General features: G+C 27.1%; 2 protein-coding genes and 1 long non-coding RNA gene across 13 annotated transcripts; 1 reads left to right on the top strand and 2 right to left on the bottom strand.

Annotated features, from left to right (window-relative positions):
* Positions 1-1,084: 1,084 nt before the first annotated feature.
* LOC123260940 (probable phospholipid-transporting ATPase IA) lies at positions 1,085-26,640 on the bottom strand. 11 transcript variants are annotated; one of them, XM_044722325.1, is made up of 11 exons: positions 26,536-26,640; positions 18,568-18,916; positions 11,455-11,690; positions 11,272-11,370; positions 8,621-11,122; positions 7,716-7,856; positions 7,147-7,265; positions 6,941-7,075; positions 6,675-6,779; positions 4,152-4,249; positions 1,085-2,778 (listed from the first exon to the last, which is right to left on the bottom strand). In XM_044722325.1, the coding sequence occupies exons 1-11, from the start codon at positions 26,638-26,640 to the stop codon at positions 2,681-2,683; spliced, it is 3,987 nt and encodes a 1,328-aa protein (XP_044578260.1). In that variant the 3' UTR covers positions 1,085-2,680. The 11 variants fall into 11 exon arrangements, with proteins under 11 accessions (XP_044578260.1, XP_044578262.1, XP_044578261.1 ...); XM_044722327.1 differs by lacking the exon at positions 4,152-4,249 and adding an exon at positions 4,621-4,652; XM_044722326.1 differs by lacking the exon at positions 4,152-4,249 and adding an exon at positions 4,621-4,667.
* Positions 3,884-6,032, top strand: LOC123260946. Its single transcript, XR_006508577.1, has 2 exons — positions 3,884-3,918; positions 3,959-6,032. It is a non-coding gene; the product is annotated as an uncharacterized LOC123260946 (long non-coding RNA).
* On the bottom strand, positions 19,814-21,124 carry LOC123260944. Its single transcript, XM_044722337.1, has 2 exons — positions 20,317-21,124; positions 19,814-19,947 (listed from the first exon to the last, which is right to left on the bottom strand). Exon 1 carries the CDS (start codon positions 21,118-21,120, stop codon positions 20,323-20,325), a length of 798 nt encoding a protein of 265 aa, XP_044578272.1. The 5' UTR covers positions 21,121-21,124; the 3' UTR covers positions 19,814-19,947; positions 20,317-20,322.
* Positions 26,641-27,801: the final 1,161 nt, after the last annotated feature.

The raw sequence follows: 27,801 nt of genomic DNA on the forward strand, positions 1-27,801 counted from the left end.
AGATATCTTACTTAGATAAGTATATACTTATTTTAATAATTCTATCTTATTTTTCTCATTGCAAAGTCGCTTACAAAGACTTAAAAATTAAATAATATTCTTTATTTATTATATTTAATTCATAACTTTTCCTAGTTGAGTACAAAATACATGAAAAAAATTTTTAGATTATATTCCGTTCATTTATACACAGTAAACTTAGGAACTTGAGAGTGGACAGTATAGTAAATGCACTTTCAATGTATTTCCAGAATTTTCAGTTTTCTAGTTTCTCCTTAATTAAAGTTGGAAATCAGAAAATTTAAAGCTTCCGAGAAAAAATATATTTAAAAACTTGAATTAAAACTTCATTTAAAGAAAATTAAAAAACTACAATTTTTTAAAATAGAGTCATTACGGCCTAGTCTTAAAAAAAATATAGACAAGTAAATTTGAAAACTCTTATTACTTAAAACTTAAAACCTCAAAGGGATTCAAAATAATCAAAGTTTTCTGATTCATATGTTATTAGCATATGTCGATTTTAGTAAAATTTCAACTCAGTTAGATGAAATAAACCAAGAAAAAAATTCCACTATTATTGAAATTATTATAATATCTACAATTTTGGATTTTGCAAATAATCCTGCAACGTAAACTGCTCTTAGTCGAATTATGTCAGGATTACATCATTAATTATCTATTGCGAGCAATGCCGAAACTCTATACGGATAATTATAATGTACAAAAGTGAAATTTGGTACACGGAACATTAGTTGAGTTAAAGGTTCAGTTCCTTTAAATCCATAAAATAATATGAAGAAACGCAAGTTAATAGAATAATATTTTATCATTAAAATTACTGCCAATTTAAAAAATATACATCAATTTTAAAAAAGTTATTATTTAATAATTATTAATTATTCTTGTTCAATTTTTAAAATTTTTATTTTTTGTAGAATCCATACTATGTTAAATTAAAAATAAAATAGAGTGTTTAATTATTTATTTATGTCATTTAAATGAATGAGATTTACTTGGGCTGAATTGTGACTTAATTCCAAGGATCTTGATATTTCATAATATCTGCGCTGGAATATATACTTTAAGAGGCGGCCCTAGCTAATATAAGTTCATGAATTTCTCCGAAACAAAGAAAAATTTTGGAAAAAACGCTCTGCTACTCGATAGATTATGCAATTATTTATTTTTTAGCAGAGTATTTTTCTTCGAAATTTTTATTTGTTTAAGAGAAAATGATCAATTTGCAATAGCTTTGCTGTTGCGAGTGCGTTTAAGATAGAACGGTTTCTATCGACGATTGCAAAGAGAGAAAAAGATGGGACTCGTTCTTAAGGATATAATATTTCAATTAAAAAATAAAGATTGAATTCTTGTATGAAAATAGCTTTTTAGTAAACTTTTGGACAAATAAATTTAAAAATACTTTTACGAAGAATTTTATTAAAAGTGTCATGTAAATGAGAAAATTTTTTATCCATTGTAATAATCAGAACAATAAACAAAATTAATTTTCACATACAGAAATAATATCGATCATTTTTTTTTCAAAATGATTTAAACTTGCTGTTTATTGTTAGTAAAACATTTACAACAAAAAAAAAAACACATTTTTGCCGTGGAACGTTCATATGCATTGATGTTTAGACGATGTAACAGCAAATAATAATTTGCCAGATGATTGATGATGCATAAAAAATAATGCATTGGACTAGAAGTGTAAAAATGTACATACAATTATTAACATATTTATAAAGTTATCTCTTTAAACCAGTCTATTGTGTTGTGTTTTATTTTCACATTTGAATTAATAACTTACGATCATATTTTTTGTTGTAATTTGATCAATTATTATAATTTATTAAAAAATATACTAATAAAACTATTTACTGATTTTGTAAATGAGTGGTTTTAATTGAAATTGCTTCGTAGTATTTTCATATTATACATTTATATAATTATATTATCATTTATCATCATGTTTCATTTTCATGAAACAAATTAAATGAAACTAATATTATATAGTTTTGTATATTCAGACAATAATACAAGTATATAGGAGAATAAAAAACGTTTTTATTGTTTAATTTATTTAATAAGTTAAAAAGTATAGCCTATATAATTTATTTAGATAATTTAATGCGACCTTTCATGGAAATAGAAAAATAATTTAATAATTTTACGAATTTATTTTTTATTTTATATTTTATCAAGCTAAGGTCATTATCATTGTCACTTTATCGGTGTTATTTCTGTTATTTCATAACAACTCTCGAAGAATCCTTGATCATTAGATCTTTTACTTTCATTTTTTTATGTAGAGTTCACATATTTTTTAGAAACTTCAAGTATTTCTTTAGAATAATCATTATTGTATGTTCTTTATCCATCATATTAAAAAATGCAATAATAAATCAACTCGATTTAGATTAATATGAAGATTAAACTTGAATAATCATAACGTTTAGGTATTTTTTTTTATAAAATATAACTCTTGTTGAACCGAATATATGTTACTACATGTAGATTATTACTGGCTCGCTTTATGGCTGAGAGTAACTCAGTAGAGTTTAAATTATATGCAGTGTAAATTACATATATTTTTATGTTGTTTCCAACCAAATAGATGTCGAATTGTTATTTATATATCTTGTTTGTTTTGTAAGAAATGATTTTAAAATCACAAGCCTCCAGGTTTCGGAAGGTTCGTATCATATGCTCTTATTACATCTGTTTGAGTGACTGAACCACCTTCTTCTTGAGAAAATGCGAATCCATCTATTTATTTAACAAAATTAATTCATTTTATTTCACACTAAACATATTGATATTATACTATCGAAGACTATACATGCAACGTAAAAGTTTATTAAATATATCGAATATAACATAATAATATATAATTATATCAAAGTTTTTATAAAGAAAAGAACATCTATATAATATAAAACGTGAAAAATCTATTGAAAACTGTTGATAGAAACATTTCACTATTTTAAAAATTTTAAATATAGATTGTGAAGTAATTTTATCAATTGGTAATATCTTTGTATTTTTAGGTGCACTATTTAAAGAAAAACATTGCATGAAACAAGCAAATAGATTAACAGAGACCAGTAGGTAGATTATTCAATGTTATCAAATATTTAAACAATTTTTTTTTACTCAATAAACATAAAGGTAACGAAAAAGAAAACTATTATTTTCTTATCTTTCATTTTTAAGTCTCTAACAAAAATACGATATTTTATCGTAGTTTAAAACGCCTCATTCGAAAAATTTAAATTTGAAATTATTATTTCTAGAAGTAATTATTGTGTTTTCTGACTTATTTCTTTTCATTCTTGATAGAAGAAAATTGAAAATTCGAAAAAGTTTATAATCAGTAGTTGCTACAAAATATTTTTAATTTGAAAGTTTAAAAAAAAATTTTTTATCGAGCTGATCTTTGGGTAAAACTTTTAAAACATAATAAACTAACACACTTTTATATAAAATAAAAAAAATAGTCTGCTTTTTTGTGTTATCCTCATCAACATTTATTGCAAGTTTAATATCTTAAATAGATTTTACTAATCATTTTTCTCAGAAAACCGAAGAAATTAAATGCTAACCTAAATTAAAAAAAAAAAAATCTAAATTTAATATCAATTTTAGCTTTCTTCTTGTTTTGTCTTCTTTTTCAAATTTAATTCTTATAAGTTATAAAAAATTGATCTTCAATCATTTTAATACTTTTATACCTAAGATTAAAGAAATTTTTTTCCCACCATTAAGCCCTTAAAAAATAAAAAAATTTTAATGAATTATCCCTTATTAAACCAAATGGTTAAAAATTATTTCATATGTTAAATGTTCATGGGGGATAGTATTAAAAATGATTTAAAGGGTTAGAAAATTTTAATTATTTAAAATAATGTCTTATTAATCATTTCATATTAAACGAAAGTTTAATAAGGTATTTAACAATTTTTTTTTTTTAAATGACTACTGCAACTGGTTAACATTTGTCAGAGTTATTGTCAAAACGGTTTCAATAGAGAATGCAATTTCAATATCATCAGTTTTAAGAATTCCATTCTCTTCTTGAATATAATTTTTTGGCAATATTCATTGGAGAGTGAATAAATAAAGTGCATTCAACAACTTACGTGATAATTCCACTTCAACATTGACTCGGGTAGCGGCATTTGCACGTCGAGTGAAAACACTTTTAACATTTTTTAATAGCCTCGCAGTCTCCGTCAATCTGGAAGCCGTGCATTGTGATACGATTGAAAAATTTTGTGCATAAATAATCATTTGTAAATAATAAATGATGTCATCTTCATTGTTGATCCAATATTCATCAAATAAATATAGATTAAAATAATTCTATACATTTGCAAAATTATCAGCGCAATGTCAACAAGAACGTGCAGTTATCTAATTATGATTCATTGAGCATAGACATGCAAAAATACATTTCGTTGTGGTCATACAAAAAAAGTTAAAAATACAGGTCATGCATCGTAATCTAGAGTAGTCATCAATTATGAATATAATCTACTTGAACATTTATTTGAACTAATAAAAGGTGTAATTAAAGTTAATTTTACATCTACTTTAACAAGTACTTACACCTCGCGAGATCAGCAATCGCATGCACAGGCCTGTACGTATAACCACTTTTCAGAGTACCAAAGAATAAAAAATGATTAAAAAAATGTTGTTACTAATCAACCTAAAATATTTCAACTATCTATGATTCTCAAATTTTTTCAATTTGATTTTTTCTTGTTAATTAAATATTTAAAATTTTGTTTCAAAAATATTATGATTAGTAAACAAATTTTTAGATTAAAATGATTGAGCTTGCGATATTAATTCAATTGACTGGACATAAATAAACAGAAAAAAAACTGAATCATAGAAAGCAAAATATCATTAAGGGTATAGTCTAGCTAGTCACTTTCGAAAATTCGATTTTTTTTACATTTTTTGAATGTATTTGTATCTGAGGATTCCCGGAGATATGTTAACGGTTTTGGGCAACGGCTCGCAGACCAAATTTTGATAAGATTTTTTATTTAAAAAAACTCAAAACTACGTTTTCACGGACGGCCAACACGATTTCTCCGGAACACTTGGGCCGATTCTTTCGAAATTTTAGCCACATATTTTACACATAAATACTCACAAAATAGATTATCATATTAAAATATTGATTTTTACTATTTTGTTTTACAAATAACAGCGAAAAAAAAAAACAATTTGTTCATTTTTTTTGGTTTTTGTTACTTAAAATTAACAACAATTGTTCAAAATTAATATAGATAGTCTATTTTGTAGCCATTTTTATACCGAATCTAAAAAACTTCGTTTTTTTTTGTTTAGGATAAGTCGTCGCCGAGATATCGTGTAGGAGCCGACTTGCCTCCAAATTATGACCTTCCTTTTGAGTACGAATTTTGTGTAGAAAAAATTGAAAAAAAATTTTCTTTTTGTAATTTAAGACTGCATTTACCATCTCTAATAACTTTTATAAACATATTTTTCACAGCAAGATCACGAGAAATCCCCAAAAATAGCCTATTTTTATGGCCGACGAACTAGACTATGTCCTTAAAGAAAAGAATAAATTAATTAAATAAAAAATAAATAGACTGTACTAAGCAATAACGTATTAAACTAACTTTTACTGAACAAATTTTTCAATACTGCCAATTAAATTTTGTTTTAAATGGTGATTAAAACGTTATTGCTTATTATTAACCAAATAGTTATAAATTTTCAGTAAAGTGCATAATAAAAAATTAAAGTGCCAACTAAACTATTAATAAAATTATAATACAATGTAAATTTGGAAAAATAATAAATATATTCAATATTATTGTCAATTGTAAATTGAAATCATATTATATATTACATGTTTTATTTTAATTTATATTTGGTAAATAAATGAGTAGTAATGAAGACTAAAAATACCTCATTTTACTCAAATTTATCTTATTATATAATTGACAAGTCTAATATTATAATTATGTACCAAATAAAAAAATCATAATTTTGTAACAAATTTTTTTCCAATACAACACAAAAAAGTTTTAGTTTATATTAGCCAATGATTCGAAAAAATATTATTTTTGTAACAAAAATAATTCCAAGTTAATGCAAAAGTAATCATTAAATTTCCAAGTAATCAATTAATCAATTCCTATTATGAAGTGTGATTGACATGCACAGGTGACAATCTTGTAATTAATATCACGTGAACGGGTAGAATAAAAAGTGTTCCTAGTATAACAAGTACAATTTCTCAAAGAATGTGTTTGTGACTTGAATGGACGTTGAAACCATGAACGAGGTGATGTGACAATTGTAAACGGAAAAATCTTCGTTCGTTTTTTTCTAGTTGATCGAAGTAAACATAAACACCGATTCATATATCGCACCATCGTTCTTTTTTTCCTGCTGTGATATTGTTATCTCTTCCATAAATTACGTATGTATTTAATACAAGTAAATACTGTTTTTATATCATACTCTATAAATATTATTACTGCCATGCATTAAAAAAATAAATATCTTTTGTATTTATAAAATAAAAATCAAGCTTGCTGAACTACAATCTTTTTTTATTATTTACTTAGTAAAAAAATTAAATAAAGGAAAAAAAAAACAAGTCAACTTACGAGCTTTTGTAATCTTGATTAGTAAATAAATCGCCCGGATCGGATTTTTTAATTTCTTGTTCTCTCGCTGCTTCAGTGAGAGATTTGAAAATTGTATTTGCCACACTAAAATATCAACAAAATCAATAATAACATTTGAAAATTATAATTAAATTATGCAAAGGTATTATAATCAAATCAAGTCAAGTCAATGTCGTAAAATATTGATTGATACTGCTAATAATTGCATAATAATGAAAAATTAACATAAAAAAATAAAAACATACGTTTTGGCAGTCACATCGAGAAGTAGAACTGCAGTAGGTATAAGAATAAGTCCAAGCCAGAAAACTGGCGAAGAAAATAGCATTCTATCGTTTCCTAACATAACAGCACCAACATTTAATACTGGCCAGAAGTTACTGGAAATATAAAAAGGTATTAAAATAAATTAATAAAAGATTTTATGTTTTATCAAAATTGTATAATTTACCTGTATATTAATATAAACAAAAACCATAGAATAATTGATCCCCATGTTGCTAAATGAGTTACCCATGTCCATGAATTTGTAACAAGGCCTGCTTTTCCGCAAACAGTAACTACTACATACTAAAAAAACATACATACATTTATAGATACACAACTTTTTCAGTAAGCCAAATTAAAGTAATACTGCAGGTAATAATTTTATTGTAAATTCTTTATTTTAAAATGTCTTATGAATCATGAAGAAAACGATTTTATCATTTGTAAAAAATTAAATTAAGGAGTGACTCAATCTTTGAAAGAAAAAAGATTATTATGTTCCATGGGCGAAAATAATATATTCAACTGACATAATATAATTATCGAGTTTGATTACTTAATTGTAATGTGTCACATTTTTATTATAATAAACATATGACGAGAAACACGGAAATGAACAATATAATTTTAAGAAACTAAAATAATGTGGAAACAAGAAGCCATTGATTAGTTCATTCTAACCGCCGTAATACTTTAACTTGCCTTTTTTTATAACAAGCAAAAAAATGTTAATTTTAAGAATTAAAATCTTACCGTGTATACAAAGTTTCCTAAAACAATGTAACCACCATCTCTTCCATTGGCCCATATAACATCTTTTTCTAATGCCAAAAGTGATAACCAATACAATAATGATGAATGGATTAAAGCGTTTATTATCCAAACCCAGAAAACCTATAGAGTATATAAGAAATTATTTTTAAAAATATGCTCAGAACATTTACTCAAAATTACCTAACATAAGTAGATCCAAGCATTTTTTATATCAAATTTAAACTTCTTGTTATAAATATCAAAATAAAAAAAAAAAAAAAAAAAAAAAAAAAAAAAAGTTGATACCATTAACGAAAAAAATTTATGTAGAATAATAAAGACAAGAGTCTTTTTTATGTTTTAATATCTACTTTAATTATTGGATAATACAAAATACTTAAAACCATGTAAGATAATTTTTTTGCCCTTCGGGCGGAAAGTGGCAACTTTCGTCCCGCTGCGCTAAACTAAGTTGCCGCTTTCCGCCTTCGTCGGACAAAAAAATAGTATACACTCCACGGGAAGTAAATAAGAAAGCCTCAGATCACATGTAATTGTTGGCCGAGGTGAAGCCGAGGTCAACAAACATGTGATCTGAGACATTTCTTACTTTACTTCCCTAGGTGTGTAATATACTAATATATAACGATACCCACGTTGTTCTAAGATGCAATCCACAAAATTTGACAACTTTTTTGAAAAAATAGATTCATAATAATAATATGATATTAAAAATTTAAAGGTCAAATTGTTTAATAACTATTTTTAAATAAATATTTTCATCCATTGAATCCCATTTAATCAATGTTGAATGTAAAATTTTCTAAAAGCGGGGTACAACATATAACATGGGTATCGATAAATTAAATGATAGTCATAAATGCAAAAAAAAATCAATTTAATACCTTAATATTAAATGTCGATTCAGTAGTGTTTTTGGCAGCATATAGTCTCGGATGCGCGAGATGAGTTTCAGCAGAACAAACTTTGTCGAAAAGACCCATAGCCAGCGGTGGCGCCGCAGTAAATACAACATTGTAAAGACCAATAGACCATCTTTCAAATAAAATTTGACCAGACCATCCCGAATAAATGGCAAACCACAACTCTATTACATAAAGACAAATATTTTTGTAAAAAGAATATAAAATTAATTTACACATTCGATTGTAGTTCCACGATCCATGAACAAATAGTAATCGTTTAAGAAAACGAAATTGTGCTATAGAATAATCAGAAGCACATGCGGCTTGTAAGCCTTCAACGCCAGAAATACCAACACCAATGTGAGCTTTTTGTATCATAGCAACATCATTAGCTCCATCTCCAATTGCTAAAGTAACAGCTTTTGTGTTACTTGTAACCAAGTCGACAACTTCAGCTTTCTGCATTGGTGATACACGACAACATATAACGACTTTACACGAAGTACATAAATCTAAAAAATCTCTTCTTAAATCACACGATAATGCGTACTTCAAGCTATTACCGTCTATGACAAGACCAACGTCATTTTGACAACGTAAGTCTTGTCCAAAATCAGCACAATGCTGAGTAATTACATCTCTCGTTTTATCTAAAGAATTTTCATTAACGATAATTAATGGCATTGATTGTGTTATTAAACGACAAGAATATCCGATATTTATTGCAGTTTCTTGTTTATCACCAGTTAATACCCAAACATTAATATCTGCTTGTGTAAGCGCTTGTAGTGTTTCTGGTACTTGATCCTGCAATTGATCCTCGATGGCAGTCGCACCGAGTAATGTTAATTTTGTCTCAATAAGATTTGCCGCTTCTTCTAATTTAGAATCACGTGTTGCCATAGATACTTCTGCTTTATGGTAAATTTCACTCCACCATTCGTAACGATTATCTGGTATATCTGCTACAGCAAAACAAAGAGTTCTTAAACCTTCAGTGGCAAATGCTTCTAAATGGTCTAGGGTAGCTTGACGAAAATCATCGCCTACTTCAAATTCTACGTCACTCGTTTCATTGGGCCTTGATTTTAGTCTTTCATAAATAACAGAATCAGCACCTTTGCAAAATATTTTTATTTTTCCGTCAGGAGTTCTTACTATCACTGACATACGTTTTCGTGCAGATGTAAATTCTATAACATTTAAAATTTCGTAACGCAGTCGTTCACCTAACGCAACTATCTCAACATATGCAGGAGTTCGTGTGTCAAAAACATAACCAAATCTTCTTGCTCCATCAACAAGAGCTCGTTCATCAGGCGATGCAGCGTGATAAATTATTTCATCATTAGTCCTCTCTGGAATAACGGTATGACAAACTGACAGCATTATCATGAATTCATGTAATATTGCTGATGTGATGTAATTTTTAGTATTATTTACACTGGTATTATCTGTTTTAATTCGCCATTCAGTAATATTTTTAACTAAATCACAGTCATAGGTGCTACAACCAGGTGATGTGGGATTTGGTAAATCATAAATTGTACCAGCTATCGAACAACGTTTAAATTCCATAACATTTTTAGTGAGAGTACCTGTTTTATCTGTAAAGATATAGTTAACCATACCTAGTTCTTCGTTTAGATTACTTGTTCTTGCCATAGCAGGAGTATCAGTTTCCGCATGGTACATTTCAATATCCATATTTATAAAAGTAGCTTGAACATATCGAACAACTTCGAGAGTTACTTGAAGAGATATTGGTATCAAGTTGTTGAATAAAATAATAAAAGTAAGAAGATTGAATGCAAATTTTTTTACTATCGCTTCATGTTTAAATTTTAAACCCAAGTACCAAAGACCTTCTTCATTGGTCTCTGTCCATAAAACATTAAATAAGGCAGAAAAAAGGCATAACAGTAGAAGTATGAAAAAAAGCATAAGCACTTGGGTATTTGTTAAACGATCTAATGTTGAACGCTTTAATGGTGCTGTTGTTGTATTATTTTGCATTAATTTTGTGTCATGTCCGGTATAAATTACTGCACCAAATATCCATTTAGTATTTCGTAATATTGCACCGCGCAATAGCAGTTGATCAGGTCCCAATGGTACACTTTGCTTATTTATTTCTCGAAGTACGCCATTAAATTCATACAAATGTCTATTTGGTGGTTCACATTGAATATTAGAGTGAAAGTTCATTAATTCTGCAGTATCAATTAAATTAGCTGTTTCTAAATGTGCTTGACGAATTTTTAAATTTGTTTCGCCATCTAAATTTGCAGTTTCTATAAACGACATTCCTTGAGGCTCTGATGATGACAATAGAATCAAATCGGCTGGGAAGAAATTGTTATTGTGCACTTTTACTACATCACCTACAGCAACATTTCGCCACTGTATCCACTGCCATCTTCCATCTCTGAAAACTTCAACTTCTCTCATATTTATTTCATCGTCAGCTCGATGTCTTTTCTATAAAAAAAAAAAAAAAAAAAAAAACATTAATAATGTGATTAAGTGTTGTAGAATACATAGTATAATCACAAAAATTTTTAAATGTTCTTAAAAGACACTAAAAGAATTTTTTTTTTTAATGATTTATCAATTACGCCAAAACTTACGAAATCTTCGACAATTTCTTTTAAAGCAGATACACTCAAGATAAAAATTAATGGCACAAGTGTTGTATATCGACCGGTAGGGGAAACATCAGGTATTTGCTGAAAGTAATAATTTTATGGATGAAATTGATTAAAGACAATATAATTTTTTATTTATAATATTAATGAAAAATGATTATTTACCTGCATAAGAGCAATAAATAGGAAGAAGCAATTACTATATCGACGAAACTGTTCGAAGAGAAAGGAAGGTATAAAAGAGAGCAGCGAATATTTCGCTGTGGTTATGTGATTATTATTATATTTTGCAGGTTGATGAGGAGCATTTACGAATACTACCCTTTCATCATGGTCCTCTGGCGCTACTGGCTGTCGATCTTCATCTAAGGAAGTCCCATTTTCCGCTCTATTTCCTTCTACTGCAAAATAAAAAAATATTCATCAGTAATGTGTGATGAAAAAAATGATTATTGTACAATATCATCTCGGTTTGATAAAAACTACGATTAAATAATTTTTCTACTGTGATAAATAAAATGGAATGATTGCATCGATTTATTTTATTGGATCATTAAACATTTTTATGTTTATCAAACATAAAATTCTGTTCCACTTTAAAATGGATTACACATCATGAAAAATGAAAAATTATATCATTGATATATTAGATATTTTAAAACTTTTTATTAGTAAATAATTAATCAAAATTTGTAGTGTAATTGAGTTACAAATGATATTGTCGTGAATAACGCATAGGTGCGTAAGTAAAGTTATCAAATATTTTAAAATATCATAATTGATTTAAATACTACGCAGTCATCACTACGAATATTACCATTACATCTCTTATTACTATATGGGATAAAAAAATTAAAATATAAAGGAATAAATTTAATACAAAATATTGAATAACATGAATTTTAAAATAACTTACAATTTTGTCCATCCAAGTAGAGACTGCATCGTGATCTTATATCATTGAACCAACGATTAAATCGTATTCTCAATAAATCCATGTTCAAAACATTTATTTAGTTGTTATAATTATTATTTGTGTTCAAAGTTTTTATTCTTGAACTATTTTTAAAATATTCACAGACAAATTATTTATCTGTATCCTGAACATGACCAATGTTTTCCGTAAGTTATACGAGTAATTCTAGTATCGGCGCATATGTACTTGATAGACTAACGATAACAGGCTTGTTAATGTATATATATATATATATATATATATATATTAATTTTATAAAAGATAATCTTTTATATACCTTTACAATTACATCAATGTATTTGCATACTATGTGTTAGTAAATATTTGTTTAGATATAACAAAAATTATCCGAAATTCATTTAAATTATAAAAAATATTTAAGAAATTATTAGCGTTTAACAAATGTACGAATTTAAATTTGTATATAATTTTAACTAACTCTAAGCATAAAGAAAATTCACATAGCCTTACTTCAAGTTAATTGATAACCAACATTTACTTGTTTACTATATATTGATATAATTATATTTTTCATGCGAGTAAAAACGACATAATTCGCTTAGATAATTTTTTCAATAAATCATGAATGTGTTGATAAGCTTTAGTTGTACTTAATGGCTGCGTTCAAGTTTACTAAGTTCTTGGCAGATCTTAGCATATCTTCTAGCAACAACTTAAAGCAACTATATTATTTTTTTTTTAAATCTATAATAAAACAAATGCAAGGTATATTTATTTAAGTGTGTCTAAAATTAATTTTTTGGTAGATAAAGTTAGCCCTGCTCAGAACTTAGTAAACCTGAACGCAGCCAATAATACATGTTAAATGTTTATAAAATACAATGTAGGTATTTTTTAGTTCTAAAAAAAATTAGACTTTTGAAAATTTAATTGGAAACGAGTTCACAAAATGTTATTTCACTAAGCAAGTAATAAAACGGAAAGACTTTGATAAAGACAATAACAAAAAAACTGAATTGACGAATTTGATGTCAAAAAACAAAAAAAAACACAAAACTTTATTGTTTAAATTTAAGAGTCAGTTTTTCAATCCAAGAGGAAATTTTATCCAGGATATAATTATTATTGTCAGTATATTTATATTTTATATTTATAAAATTTATAGATATATTTTAGTATAGGAAATCATTTTATCCCAGTTTGGAAATTGATTGATCAAACGTTATTACAGTTTAAAACTGATCGGTTGTGATTGAGATCTAATCAATAATTGTCAGTGAATTAATAGTTTTTATAAAAAATGTTTCAAATATTTGTGTGAAATTACATAAATAAAGTCAACCGGTTGGTGTGCATTTAAACTTCACACTATTATGTCAATCAAACTGTTTTGATAACGATTGTAACAAACACAATTAGCTATCCTCGTCATCACTGTGATCTTAAAAAATGTCATTCTACTTTATATCAGGATGTTCTCGCTGTCACTGCCGTACATTAACGCCACACCTTTTCTCATTTTATTTGCTCCAAACTGACTAATGACGTCGTAAAACTTCAGCACGTGTATATAATAAATAATATTGATACAATCTGAGCACAAAATATCGTTAGTGTCCACTTAATTTTCTTTTTATCTATAAAAATATGAATAATTGCAATCGAAATCTATAAACTTTTTCATTTATGAAATTCAGCGTAGTTATATTTGAAGTTTCAAACTTAATTAAACCAATCACAAAGTTAAAATTTATTTTATTGTAACAAATATTTTTCCAGTATTGAAAAAATATTTTATGAATTGAACAAACGGATAAAAAATTACTACAGCTCTTTAGCTGCTATGAAAATGAAATACTTTAACGACATTGAATAATTGTTATCAAATCAATTAATAGGATCAATAAATTTTAATAAATTAAATTTTAATTACATCTGTCAAACACTATTGTAATAGCCAAACCGTCTCATTGGGTCTGCCATCTTACTTTTTCATATAACAGTAAAGTCTGAGAGAGTAAATAGTATGAGCGATTGTGTAATAGAGAAAAAGACAAGCAACGGTATTATAAAAACAACATTGGAGTGATGCTCTGCGCACGTGCAATATTTTTAGTAAAGATTGAGTATGCAGTTGAAATGGATTTACTATTGTTCGCATGCGCATCGGCAACAAGTTGACAGCAAATATGTAATATGCTGAGCTCTGTTGAGCTTTTAGGATAATTCTTAAGAAATTGTCGATAAATAAAATTTACAGTCTTTAATACCCCTACTGACAATATACAGGACATTTACTTCCCACTGTGAAACCGAGAAGTTATTGTTTTCAACCCGATTTTTAAAAATCCAGTTTTTATCAGATTTCGACTTTGAAGGTCATAGACAGCTATCCTAACTAATTTTTTGACGGCGTGTGTAAACATTTCATAACTTTTATACAGCTTGATTGATCGAAACAAGGTTTGCGGCATCTATAAGAGGTTTGTCGTCTTTAGAATTCCCAAAAAAATTAACTTATTCGGTCAGACAGATTTTAAAAAATCGTTATATCAAATTTTGAAATAACTTTTGAAGTATTGTATCGATTGATTTTAAAATCTAATAAGTTCTTTTACTTAAAAAAGATGTCGATTGCCGCAAATTGCGTCGAAATCAGTTAATCCGCTCGAAAGATATCGTAAACGAAAAGCTTGCAGAAAAATGTTTTTACTTGGATTTGTGAGCTCGAAGAGATTAAAACTTTATATTAGACAGATTTTCGAGCGTTATTAAATTTGTAATTGTTGAAAATTTGTTTTGAAAAAATTATTGAATTTCACTATGGCGATTTGTGCGTTTAAGAATTGATTTTAATCAAATTTTTTATCGTGAAAACTTCAAATTGTGTAAAACAAAGATAATTGTTTGGAAACGAGGACGACACCATTCCTAATCATCATTGTTATTGAATTTTTTTAAATAAAATCATTTAAAATAAGAAATAAAAATTTTTTTTTTTAAAAAACATAAAAAATTATAAAATTGACTTGTTTAAAAATGGTAATCGTTAGTTGATCGGATCATTATGTTCGGAAAAAAATTAGTGCAGAATTAAATAATAGCTCAAAAAATCATAAAATGATACAGAAAAAACGGATATAAATTTACCGCAGGTTAATTAGGTACTTTACGTCAAAAAAAGAAAAAAAAATAAAACACAATTATAATTATTAAAAAAGAAACTAACTATCCACAGAGAAGACATTAAAATATGATGATCAAACGATTTTAAATAAATATAATTTTTTATCTGTCACACTAGACAATTAAAATTTACTTAATGACACTTTATACGTTTAAATGTGAAATGGTTTAAACCCATCGAACCGTTCAGCACGCCAAAGAAATAAACAACATTATATCAAAAAATTTTACGTTTGGGATCTTTGAGTGATATAAAAAAACCATAAAACTATTAACTAAATTTTTTTTTATTAGGTTTGTTTTTATGAATAGGGTAAAATAAAATATAAAATAAAAAGTTTCATATAAAATAAAAATTAAAACAGATGACATACACTGATAGAAGGATTTAGTTCTATTTAAGGAGGTCCTTTTGCCGCCAATGTAAAATAAAAAATATTAGATTATGAGTAAATTTAATTTTTTTCTAATAGTTAAGGTCCTTATTTATCTTATAGTGAGGTTTAAATTATACTTTACCGGACAAATTTTTGAAAAAATAAAATTTTTAAATGTTAGTATTTGTTTAGAGTCTTACGAGAAAATCAGACGTTTGCAGTATTTCTCGAATTATACTATCATGGACTAGTCATGGATTAGATGAAGTAAAAAAAAAATAAAAATCAGATTTTCGAAATATTCAGGTTTCTTTTTTTGCAATAAAATATATCAGTTACCGAGATATTTATTGAGAAATTAATATTTAAAAATCACAAAAAATTCTCAAGTTACCTACAATAAAATGGAGTCAAAAGATTTGGCAACGTTGCGTAGCGCGCGAGCTTCAGACCATTCAATAAATTCAAACTAAACTTTAACGCGCTTATGTTTTTCATGCATACTTATTAGTTAATTTATTGTTAACAAATTTTCATAATTCATAATTGAAAAATAAAACAATAATTAAAAACTTCCTGCCATGAGACATTAGAATGTTATGGTTTTGTGACTAAACATTTTTAATTAATTTATTTATTTACACTGACTGCAAAAAGTTAAACACGGTTAAGGTTATATTGTGCAAATAAAAATGTAAACAACCGAAATAAAGCGTTGCCAAATCACGGACAGGTTACTAACAGCTGATTTACAACAGTCAAATTAATTTTTATATTTAACTATTTTTTTTTTAATTTTCAAAATTTCAACGATTAATGCCAGATATACTATTTATTTTTTAATTTTAGGAATTTTTATGGGTTTTGTATTTTAATTTATTGAAAATTTACTACTACAGTTGTTATGACTCAACTGGAGCGAAAGGACTTCCTTAATAAAATTTAGTAACAGATACTAAATGATTTAGTAACAAACCTTTCATTACCAAATATTTAGTAATAGGTATTAAATCAATTATTCAAGCCCATTTAGTTCCACCAAATAAATATTTAGTAGTATTTAACAAATGATTTATTAGTACTCAATAAATCGTTTGTTGGCATCAAAGAAATTAATTTTTTAGCTAATTTTAGCGTGTAGCCTAACTTTTTAACTTAAAATAAATAAAAATAATTAGAATAAATAATTTTAAGTAAAAATATAAGGTATTATAAACAAAAGAATCTCATTAAATTATATTTTTTTGTTTGAGACATTTATAAAATTTAAAATTAAAAAAATTTTTAACGTATCAATAATAAACAAATTAAAAAATGTAAACTAAACTCCACTGAGAAAAGACATTAATATAAGACATTTATTGGGAGTATGTGTGTTTTTAAAGGTTTAATAAATCTCCCAAAATCGAGCTGAATAAAATAATCTAAGTTAGTGAATAGGTTATGTATCACATAAACATTGGAATTAAAGCATAGCCATCTACCGACAATACTTGCCAAAGAAATATTTAGTACCTGTTACTAAATATTATTTGGTGGAACTAAATATTTAATTCCATGTAATAAGGCTTTGTTCATATAAAGAAATCATTTATTAAACTGTAACAAATATTATTGATAGGTACAAAATATTTGTTTCTCTCAAATAAATGAATAAAAATTTTTTTACTAAATCAGTTTAGTACTCCGTACTAAATCCTTCTATCAGTGTGCTTTTGAAAAATTATTATTATTGTCTGAAAAAACCAACAAATTATACCAAAGATAGGTATCTTCAGTACTAAAATACAAAAAGAACGTTTTAATCAATAATAAAAAAAGTCTGATCAGATAACTTGCTAAATTGCTGCGACACAATTATGTATAAACCCTTTTCTGTCAAATTGCGTAAAAAATTAAAAAAAAATTATACAAATAATTTTTAGAAGAATGTATTTAACTACTATACATATATATGGTATATATCTATAAAATTTTGATAATCATTACTTAGAACCGAGTCAGAAAGTGGTGAGATTTGACATGGGATTCCCCATATATATATTTTTACAAAGATGAATGTTTATAACATGTTCATGAAGATTGGCATGTGATAGCAGTAAAGGCAATTTTTATCCGAGGCCAAGGACATTATGTGTTACAAGGCTAACACTTATACTAAAACAGCGACAGAATATAACATAGTTCTGATGATTACATTGTTTTTATTACCGTACAACGTATACAAAAAAGACTTATAACTCGTATCTAACTAAACATAACTATAGATGCTCGATCGATTACAAGCGTTATCGAATTCATTGCTAATTAAATTTAACAACCCGATATAAAAATGATTGGTTTAAAAAATTCTTTATTCATGAAATATAATATTAATGTCAAAATAATTCTCATTATCATTTATAGCGGAATATTGATCCATAAAGTAATAGCTTTATTTTTTTTATTTTTAAAATACCAAGTTTAATCAGTAAATTTCATCTATTGCGTGATCCTGCTGACGCACTCACTACAATAACTACCTTATTCATTTCTCATCAATAGATCAAAGTTTCGATACAGTCATTATACTTTATATGTTACATAAGACTTGATAATAACCTGATACAATGAATAACTTATCGTAGATTGATTTTTTAAATCGAACCTTGAAAATATACAAAGACGAACATAATAAGGGACAAATAATTCGTTTCACGTAATTAAAGGTTTATGTTAATGTATTGCTTATTGAAATTTAGAATTAATTAATATTTCATGATAAGAGCATAAACGAACCTGAGAGTTCTGATTCCGGGGAACCAGTTTCTTGAAGTTCAATATGTTCTCGAGTTCGTCCTCTTCCCCGACGAATAGAACCAACTTGAAGACCAATATTATCGACATTGTCGATATTTCCGAGGTCAATTGGACTACCTACGATGTAGGGACCGGAGTTTAATGTAACATCAGTGGTATTGTCTGCAGCTGTTGAATTCTGATTGTTTGTTTGATTTGACGTTGGAGTTGGGCTTTCATCCATATGAGGTATTGAAGATAAATCTGACGGTGTAAATGGATGTGATGAGTCCAAACTTGGCACACGGACATCACTCCGTGGTGTTTGCTGCATCGAATGGACCGGGAGCTGAAATAGTTGGTAATTTTAGTAAATTAATAAATAAATAAATAAATAACAATCAGTTAAAAGCTCAATTTTGTAATTACTAGCAAAGCGTATTCTATAAAATACATTTTTCATATTCAAAAATATAAGACCCACACACACACACACACACGCGTGCGCACGCACACACATAACAGTTAACTTAATTCAAATAAATAAATTCTGTACCAAGAAGATCATTTTGAAAAATTTGACTCTATTGAATCAAGTAAAAATGTTAAATTTTACTTGATTGAAAAATTTTTCATTTTGATTCTTCAGAATAATCTCTTTGGTTCAAGTTTTTTTTTTAAATCAAGTTAATTTTTTTTATCAATGTCCATGTATGCATCGAAAATAAAGTTTGCCATTTTTATTTACATGTATGCAGATTATTTTTTTCGAAAATAATAATTGATAACACATCTAGACGTGAAGATGAATAATTGTATTAAAGTTCATGTTTATATATGTTTTGTAGTTTATTTGTATAGTGAACCATAAAAAGTAAAATTTTTATCAATGTAGAAGCTTGCTTCTCTTTTGTAGTAATGATAATGATGAGTAGGTATAAGTAAAACTTTGGTTCAAATGATAAGAATTAAAAGAAAATGAGAAGAAATGTCGCTTCTGTATCATAATGAATAATGACAATAGTATGGTATAACTTTACATTAGCTGAAACGTAATAGAGACTTAATTAAAACCATTATAACTATATGTGTTTAGTTACATTATGCATACTTTTATAGTTCAAGCCTTGTACATACATCTTAAGGGGGTATTCTAGTGTAGAGACACGAATTTTAGGTAATTTTTAAAGTGTCGTAAAAAAAAAGCAATCAATATTTTTACTATTAATTTTTTTATCAGTTATTTATTAATGTTTCAAGAGTACAGAAAAAAATAAAAAAAAAAAAAGTCAAAAATTTAAAAAACTGGCAGCCGATGAAGTGGGGGGCGTCAAAAAATTGGCAGATGAGTTTTGACATGATTTCAACCCTCCTAGTCATCTGAAATGAAAAAATAAAAAAGATTATTAATCTGCAATGATGTCGCAAGAATCAGAACTAGCGATGAGTGAAAAAAAAATTTTTTGACAAAATGGCGACTGTTTGAAAAAAAGACGATTTTTTTTACCATTTTTTTGAGTTTCTCGAATTTTTTAAAAATAGTCAAAATTGAAATTTGGGGATGAGGCTAGTTCCAATTCTTGAGAGGTCTATAAAGAAGATTCTCTGAAAATTTCAAGTGAATCGGTCCAGTAGAACTCGAGAAATCGTGACAAATATATTAAAAAAGTCTGTTCTGAGAAAAACGCATTTAAAGTTTCGCGTAAAGTTTTTCGCTGTCAAAGTCATGAAATGATATATTATACTTACTTTTATTCAATCTGCCATTCCTGCTTCATACATCAGACCTTCTTCTACTTCAAAAAAACTATTTTCTGCGTTTCTCTCTTCCAATCGAGCAGTTCTGGCCTCCTTTGAAGCGTTGGATGTACGTATTTCGGAGCGTTCAATCCGGGCGTTGTCTCGTCTCACAGCAAATGAATGAGCTTCCGGCCCAATTTTCATTCCCATAAGGGTCATCATTTTTAAAATTGGAATGAAACCTTCATTAAAAATGCAAAGAGCGAGAAATGTTGCTATTTCAATTATCTTAGGTCCAGAATGAATATGTTTCGGCGCGAAAGTCCAAATCAACGAGTTTAGAGACTCATTATTGTTTTGAGCTTCAGAACCTAAACATCGAGTTAATAATTCCTCTGATGATAAACTGTCATAAATTGGTTTTATAATTTCTAAAACTTTATCACACAGATCCATATCGAGTATGCCTTTGAATGTCTTTGTATCACCATCGCCAATATATTTTACGTATTTCACTCCGTGTTTTTCAACTGATCTACAGAACATCTCCACAACAGCATCTACTTCCATTTTGCCGGCACTTCCTTTATGATTTATGGTACAAACTTCTTGATGATCCTCATACCAATCATGATACGCTGAAATATCTGAATTTTTTTTATTTTTCCAAATATTACAACCTTGACAGAAACTGGATTTGACAACAGTATCAACAACTTTCTTGCAATTTTTTGCTACTAGTGTAGTTACTCCAAATAGAGAATTAAAACCTCTTTTTTTCCAAGTCCCATCACCAGAAACTGTAAACTCCATTGGATTTGCATTTGGATCTAAGCTGAAATTAAATCTTTTTCTTCGTTGACAGCTTTGGAAATGACAAGATTATAAACTGCAGATGTAGCTAAATGGATATTTTCGACACAAGCGTAGTAAGCCCCGATTGATATTCCTTGACAAATATCCATCAGACTACAGAAGATGTTGATTCCTTCCCTGCCAACTCCCAAAACCCGCATAGCAAATATTATTTTTCGGTTCACTTCAAAACATTTTTCAATAAATGGGCATGATGGTATATATTGGTCATTTTCGCAACTACATTGTAATGTAATTTTAAAACCTACTCCACGGTAAGTCGTTCGTGAAAATTTAATTTCTTTATAGCAATTTGCACACAAAACTAGAGAAGAAAGTGCCGAAAACACAGTAAAAAACTCTAAAACACAGTAGCCATAATTATTTTCTGTTGTAACCTCTGCATCGTTTGATTTTCTCAACTTTGCTGCTGATGAGCTAGTAAAACTGGTGTCTGTTTCTACAGTGTGCCGATTGCCGTGAAACTTCCGTTTTGTTGGTCGATCTGCACGCTTATATTTTTTCGTTGTGGATTTTTTATCCATTTAATTTATAAGAATCAAAATTATTACTCGCAAAATATCCTTCGATCACTGCACATACGTCCACGTGTTTTCGAGGTTGGGATTTGACTGCCAGCAGCTGGATGTTAGTGAACACTGAATAATATAAAAGACACGTCACCTTGGGTTATTATATTACACTAAATACATACACACACATATATATTATATAAATCCTTTATATACATATATATAAAGGACAAAAGGTTTAACTGAGAAATATAGATTCAGGTAGACGGAGAATCCCTAATGTCTTTTGTTCGACTAGACCCAACCGAACCAGTTTGGAGGCCGGGTCATTAAAATGTCTATAGCTCCGAAAATAATTTAAATTTTCAAAAATCCTCTCGTAGACATATTCTTAAATAGTTAAACTTTGAAAATATAAAAAAAAAAAAAAATCGATTTTTTTGAAATTCTACACTAGAATACCCCCTTAAACTTGGAAATAATTGTGCACATAATGTAAGGTGTGTCAAAACAAATATCTCTAATGCTATCGGAATTTTTTATTATCTCACTAGCTATGTTAAAAATAAATAAAAATACATACATATGAATGTAAATGTATATTCCAACACAATATCGGTATTAGTATACTCTATTGTGACGTGAAATAACTATTTTAAAAGCGATAAATACTACCAAGTACTTTTTAATCATAAATATTAATCTAATACTTACAACGGTCATTCGAACTGGTCGAACAGAATTATTTTTAACCATTGGTTAAGTAGTTTCAATTTTAAATGTTTATTTTTACAAAATTTTTTCATTTTTACACGATCACTATAATTAATGATAATTTTATAACTTCGTGCATTTTGGTTGAAGTTTCTATTTTATAGTACATAAATTTTTAAGTGTCAATATAAATGATATTGAAAATTAAATTACACATAAAGTGTAAAATTATCTTATGTCAAAATATAACGGGTGCAATAAGTTTTAAAGCACTCCAGGAAGACACTTCAATAAGGCATGTACACAGTTTAAATATCAACAACAAACTATTTCAAAGTTATAACGGTTGTTTATAAAATTAATTTCCAGATACGGTACTTGTTTAAAACACTCGGCAACGTTTTTTTATCCTGTATGAATGACGTTTTTTTTTTCAACTAATTTTAACACTGACTGTCTTATTGATAATAATGGTTATAAAAAATATCAAAGATAAGATAATAATAATTAAGAAAGAAGTATTTACTTATAGAAATTATATCATTCGTTAAATATTTTAAAAATTTACTAGGAAATATTAGATTTTTTAATTTTGCTGATAACGTCAGTGTATTTTGATGACTGCTAAACATAAAATACTTAATAAGACGAGAGATAACCATTATTCAACTAACGCTACTACTGTGGAAAAAGTTGGTTTGTGTTTGATGATCAGACGTACCTCTCTGCGTTCAGTTTGACGCCTCTTACTCTCTCTTTACCCCCTCTTTTAACTTTTTAGTCGTTGACATACGCGCACATTTTCCTGACTTCATACATAGTATCTCTTCTTCCATTATTCTACCTCTATCTCAGGTAAAATCTGCGTGAACTTTTATCGAATATCAAAAATAATAATAAATAAATATTTAAAAAATGAAACAAGCTTGTAAAGAAAATAAGACCGGGTATAAACATTTTTTATCATTCTTTTGTTAATAAAGAATATTTATCTTATTTTTTTATAATTTTTTTTGTATAATTTATATCATTTTAATAATCATCAATTATAATGCGAACAGAACAATTGATCCAAGTTAATGATTATTTAAATACACGGCAAAAAGAAAAAGGGAACAATTACTTATATAATGTAACGCGGCACTTCATTTAAAAAACTGGAAAAATTACAGCTTCAGATTGTAATTTTTACAGATTTTTTAAGAATCACATTGTAAAATGTAAATATTACACTTAGAGTTATGAAAATTAACATTCAAAGTTTGAATTTTAAAAATGTTATTTCAAATTGCAATTTTTCTAGTTTTAAATTTGAAGAGACACTTATTACTATCTATAACTGCGTGAAATAATGTTTATATTATTAATATTTAGATCAATTTTATGGTTAAATTTTGTAATTTGCAAAAAAATTTATAGTTAATTATAATAATTTATCACACAATAACTAGTTAATTTTAATAACTAATTTCATGAGTAAGCGTTTTATTGTAAACTTTGAGCTTAAAATTTTGTCGTTTGTTGTTAAAAGCTCGACTTTTTTTAATTTAAGCCATTTAAAACTAGGCGTCGTGATGCCCAGTTTTTAAAAATGTTAGAATTAGTCAGGAACCGTACAGCATCTTCTAGGCTACAACCAATGCCTGGCCCACTTGTTAAACCCTTATATAAATGGTTTAAAAAAAAAATGAATGAAAAATCAATAATTCAATTTAATATCAACCTCACGTGATACGAAATAAAAAAAAAATTGCTAGATATATTTTGTGTGTTAAACATGTTTTTTTTTCTCCTTACTTTTAAAAGAGAGCAATAGCCCACGCCTTAACAATTTAGTGATTGGCAGGATTTTATGATTCGTCAATATTTAGTTTTACTTGTTTTTTTACGTGATCAATAAATTTTTTGAACTTGTTTTAGTAGATGATTTTTTTTTAATGGCTGGTAAAGTTTTAAACAAATTTTTGGAAAATCTTGAACACATCAACCGATTTTAATCGACTTTGCTTTGCTCAGTTTTTCATGTTTCAACACAGTTTGTCAAGTTTTCAATCTCATAAGTTAATGGATCAAGTATTATACAAGTTATCAAAATCAGTACAGTGCTCCTTCCCTAATATACTTTAGCTGTATCTCAATTTTTCCATTAGTTACTAACAAGAGAAAAAAAAGATAAGCTGCTATAACTTAGGGAAGGAGCACTGTAAGCCAATTTTGAAAGTGTTTTGATTGCATGTAATTCAAAAAATTGATTGATTCTAAGATTTATAAATAGTTTTTAAGAAAGTTTTTTGAAAATTTTTTGTTCAAGATATCTTTCGAACAAAAAAACCACTACAGAATATTTTTGTAAAATTTTCAAGAGATATTTATGTTAATTTTTTCAAGTACTGAATTTTGGAAAACTTTCTTACCGGGAAGTTAAGAAGTTTTTTTATACCACAAAGCACATATGAAAAAATAGTCGTCATATTGGAAATAATTTTAAAAAATCAGTTATACCTAAAGCTCCGGACGCTAGATTACAATAATATAAACTAGCGGTGGCTAGAATTGGAATTAGCTAATCCAGCATTCTTTTTTCATTTTTTGCGATATTTTCATCTAATATTAGTTAAATAAATATCCTAAAGGTTAATTATATTGGTAAAAAATCAATGAAGTAATTTTTTTTCGTTTACTTTTTTAAAAATCAAACTTGTAAATGTGATATTCATGCTAATACATGCTGTATAATTATAACTGCAGACAAATGGTTAGTAGGTGACATTTAAAAAGAAAATTTTCGATCGTAGACTACTCTCGAATGCTTTGCATAATGATTCGTAATCAGTGAAAAATGCAATAAAAATTCTCTAAGCATTTTATATACCACATAAACAGAAAATTACTATACATATACGCCGTAAATTCGTAAATAATTAGAATAAACGTATATAGATCATGAAACAAACGTAAGCACGGCACATGTGCTATATTTAACTAGACTAGAAGCTGGGTATACATATATTCTACCAATGTATTTTATGTATACTAAGAAATATTAAAAGGTAAGATTGCTTTCATAATCTTTTAGCTTAGATTTTAATACTTCAACAAAACCAAGACAAATTATGCCGTATTGGAAGGATTTGGTCCTAAACTTTTTATTTTAGAAGTTTACTATTTTTTTTTTTATTAATAGCTAAATCTGTTGATATGTTATAATTATGTGAGTGAAACGAGCCTCTACATCGATGAAAATTTTACTTTTTGTAGTACACGACAAAAACACTAAAACATCTAGCGTAAACTATTCATGTTTATATCTAGATGTGCTATCAATTATTATTTAAAAAAAAATTACTTTTGGGTGTTTTATATTTTTTAATAAATATTTTTTGATGTTTGTAATATATTTTAACTTTAGAAAAATATATTTAATCGAATACGCTTCCCGGGAAAATTGTCATTTAAACTAATTCTAGGTTGAAATTGAATAATATCATAAATTTTAAATTAGATTTATGTATGGACAAAAAAATTATATACTTTCATTATTATAGATTTACAAAACATTAATATCTTCGGATGTTATCGATAATTAACTTATAATAAAACAATCATTAAAATAGTAATAACAATACAACATCAATAATAATAATAATAACTTAAACAACTAACAGAAATAAATAAATAAATGAATAATAATATACTTACTACTTATTCAATTTGAAAAAACATGCGAAGAAAATTTTTACATATCATAACATCGTAAACTGTTTTTGCCGCGTTTTTTAAAGTTTAATGTGATTAGAATAGTCACTATTTAAAAATTTCTTTTTTTATAAATATAAAATATGATCGGAACCATAATAAAATAAAAAAAACATGTTAATTATCACTTTAGCCAATATTATTTTTAAGTCACATAACCAAACTATATAAAATACTTTACATACTTTCAATAAATCAAACTCGACCTCATTTTTCGCGCGGGGGTTGCAATTGCAATAATCATCGCGTCGTCGCATCGTGAACTTAATAACAACATAACCTCAAGTAAATAACTTTTTCATTTTATAGATCATATATTTAAACATTTATTTAACATCATGATAAAACAAGGTTTGCTATACATACTCACATAAAAATTTATTAACTGATTAAGTTTTTTAGTGTAATGAGTCAAATTTTTTGGAGTATTTTTGTTATTATTCTGGCTGCACTCGTAAAAATAACTTGCTAACATTTCTGTGTTGGAAATGAAAGCGAATGAATGCTGTAGGTATATAATGTCAACGCATAGTATAGCAATTGACAGAGAAGGAACGATGCTTTAAACTATACTACATAAAATGATATATAACGCGTACGTAACATACACTGATACATGTTGATAGTAAATAAAGGGCGGATGCCCGAGCTCGAATCTGCCGCTCGCATTTTCGGCTCTTATTTGAACTAGTATTATTATTATATAGAATGAGTTGAGTGAGAAGTAGAGCGTACGTAGCCAACCAATTGTACACTACACTACTGATCATGTTATGTATTAAAGAAAACTCTGTACAGATATATGTATCATACATACGAGGTATTTATATGAATTAAATTATGTTTTTGACATTATTGCTGCACACAATGTAAAAAAAATTATTTGATTTAGAAGAATATTTTCGTCAAAATGTCTCTTTTATTTCAAAATATTCAGTTTTCTTCATTCGAGAAATTAATTTATGAACCAATAAATTAAAACTCTCTGCAGAAAAGTAAGAAATTCTTCAAAAGCAAAAACAAAAAATCGTTTTCAAAACAGATACAAAAATTTTAATTCAACAATGTACAAATCTAGAGAATAAATTCTTGAACTAAGAAAACTCATTTTCTTTTTTTCAAAATAATTTTCATGATAATAAAATTAGCCGATGTCTGACCATTTTTTGATTTTTTGAAAAATTATATTGATAGTTTTTTTTTTAATTTTTTTTTTTTTTTTAGAATTTTCATGATAATAATTTATTTGCTAAAACAATCCTAAAAATTATGAGATGTCTGTCAATTTCAGAATCATTAATCTTCTCAGCTCAAGATTATTATTTATCTTCAATCAAGTTAATTTTTCAGGGGAGATTACGATTCGTAAGGCGCCACGATTTGAAAGCGAATTCTTATAGATCTCGACGAAAAAAAAAAAAAAAACGAAAAGAAAGAATAAAATTTTTCGATATCTCGCTTAGTTTGCGAGATATCAATACTTAAAAATCGAAAAAAAAACCACATAAAAACACATTCTAACCATGTTAAAAGGGCGCAATACGACGCCAATCGGCCTATTGGCGCCGAATGTATCGTAATCTTCCCATTTTTCATAAGTGAAAAAGAAATTTTTTTTGTTTTAATTTTTGATACA

Source organism: Cotesia glomerata, linkage group LG3 (assembly GCF_020080835.1).
Source record: "Cotesia glomerata isolate CgM1 linkage group LG3, MPM_Cglom_v2.3, whole genome shotgun sequence".
In the NCBI taxonomy this organism is placed as follows: Eukaryota; Metazoa; Arthropoda; class Insecta; order Hymenoptera; family Braconidae; genus Cotesia; species Cotesia glomerata.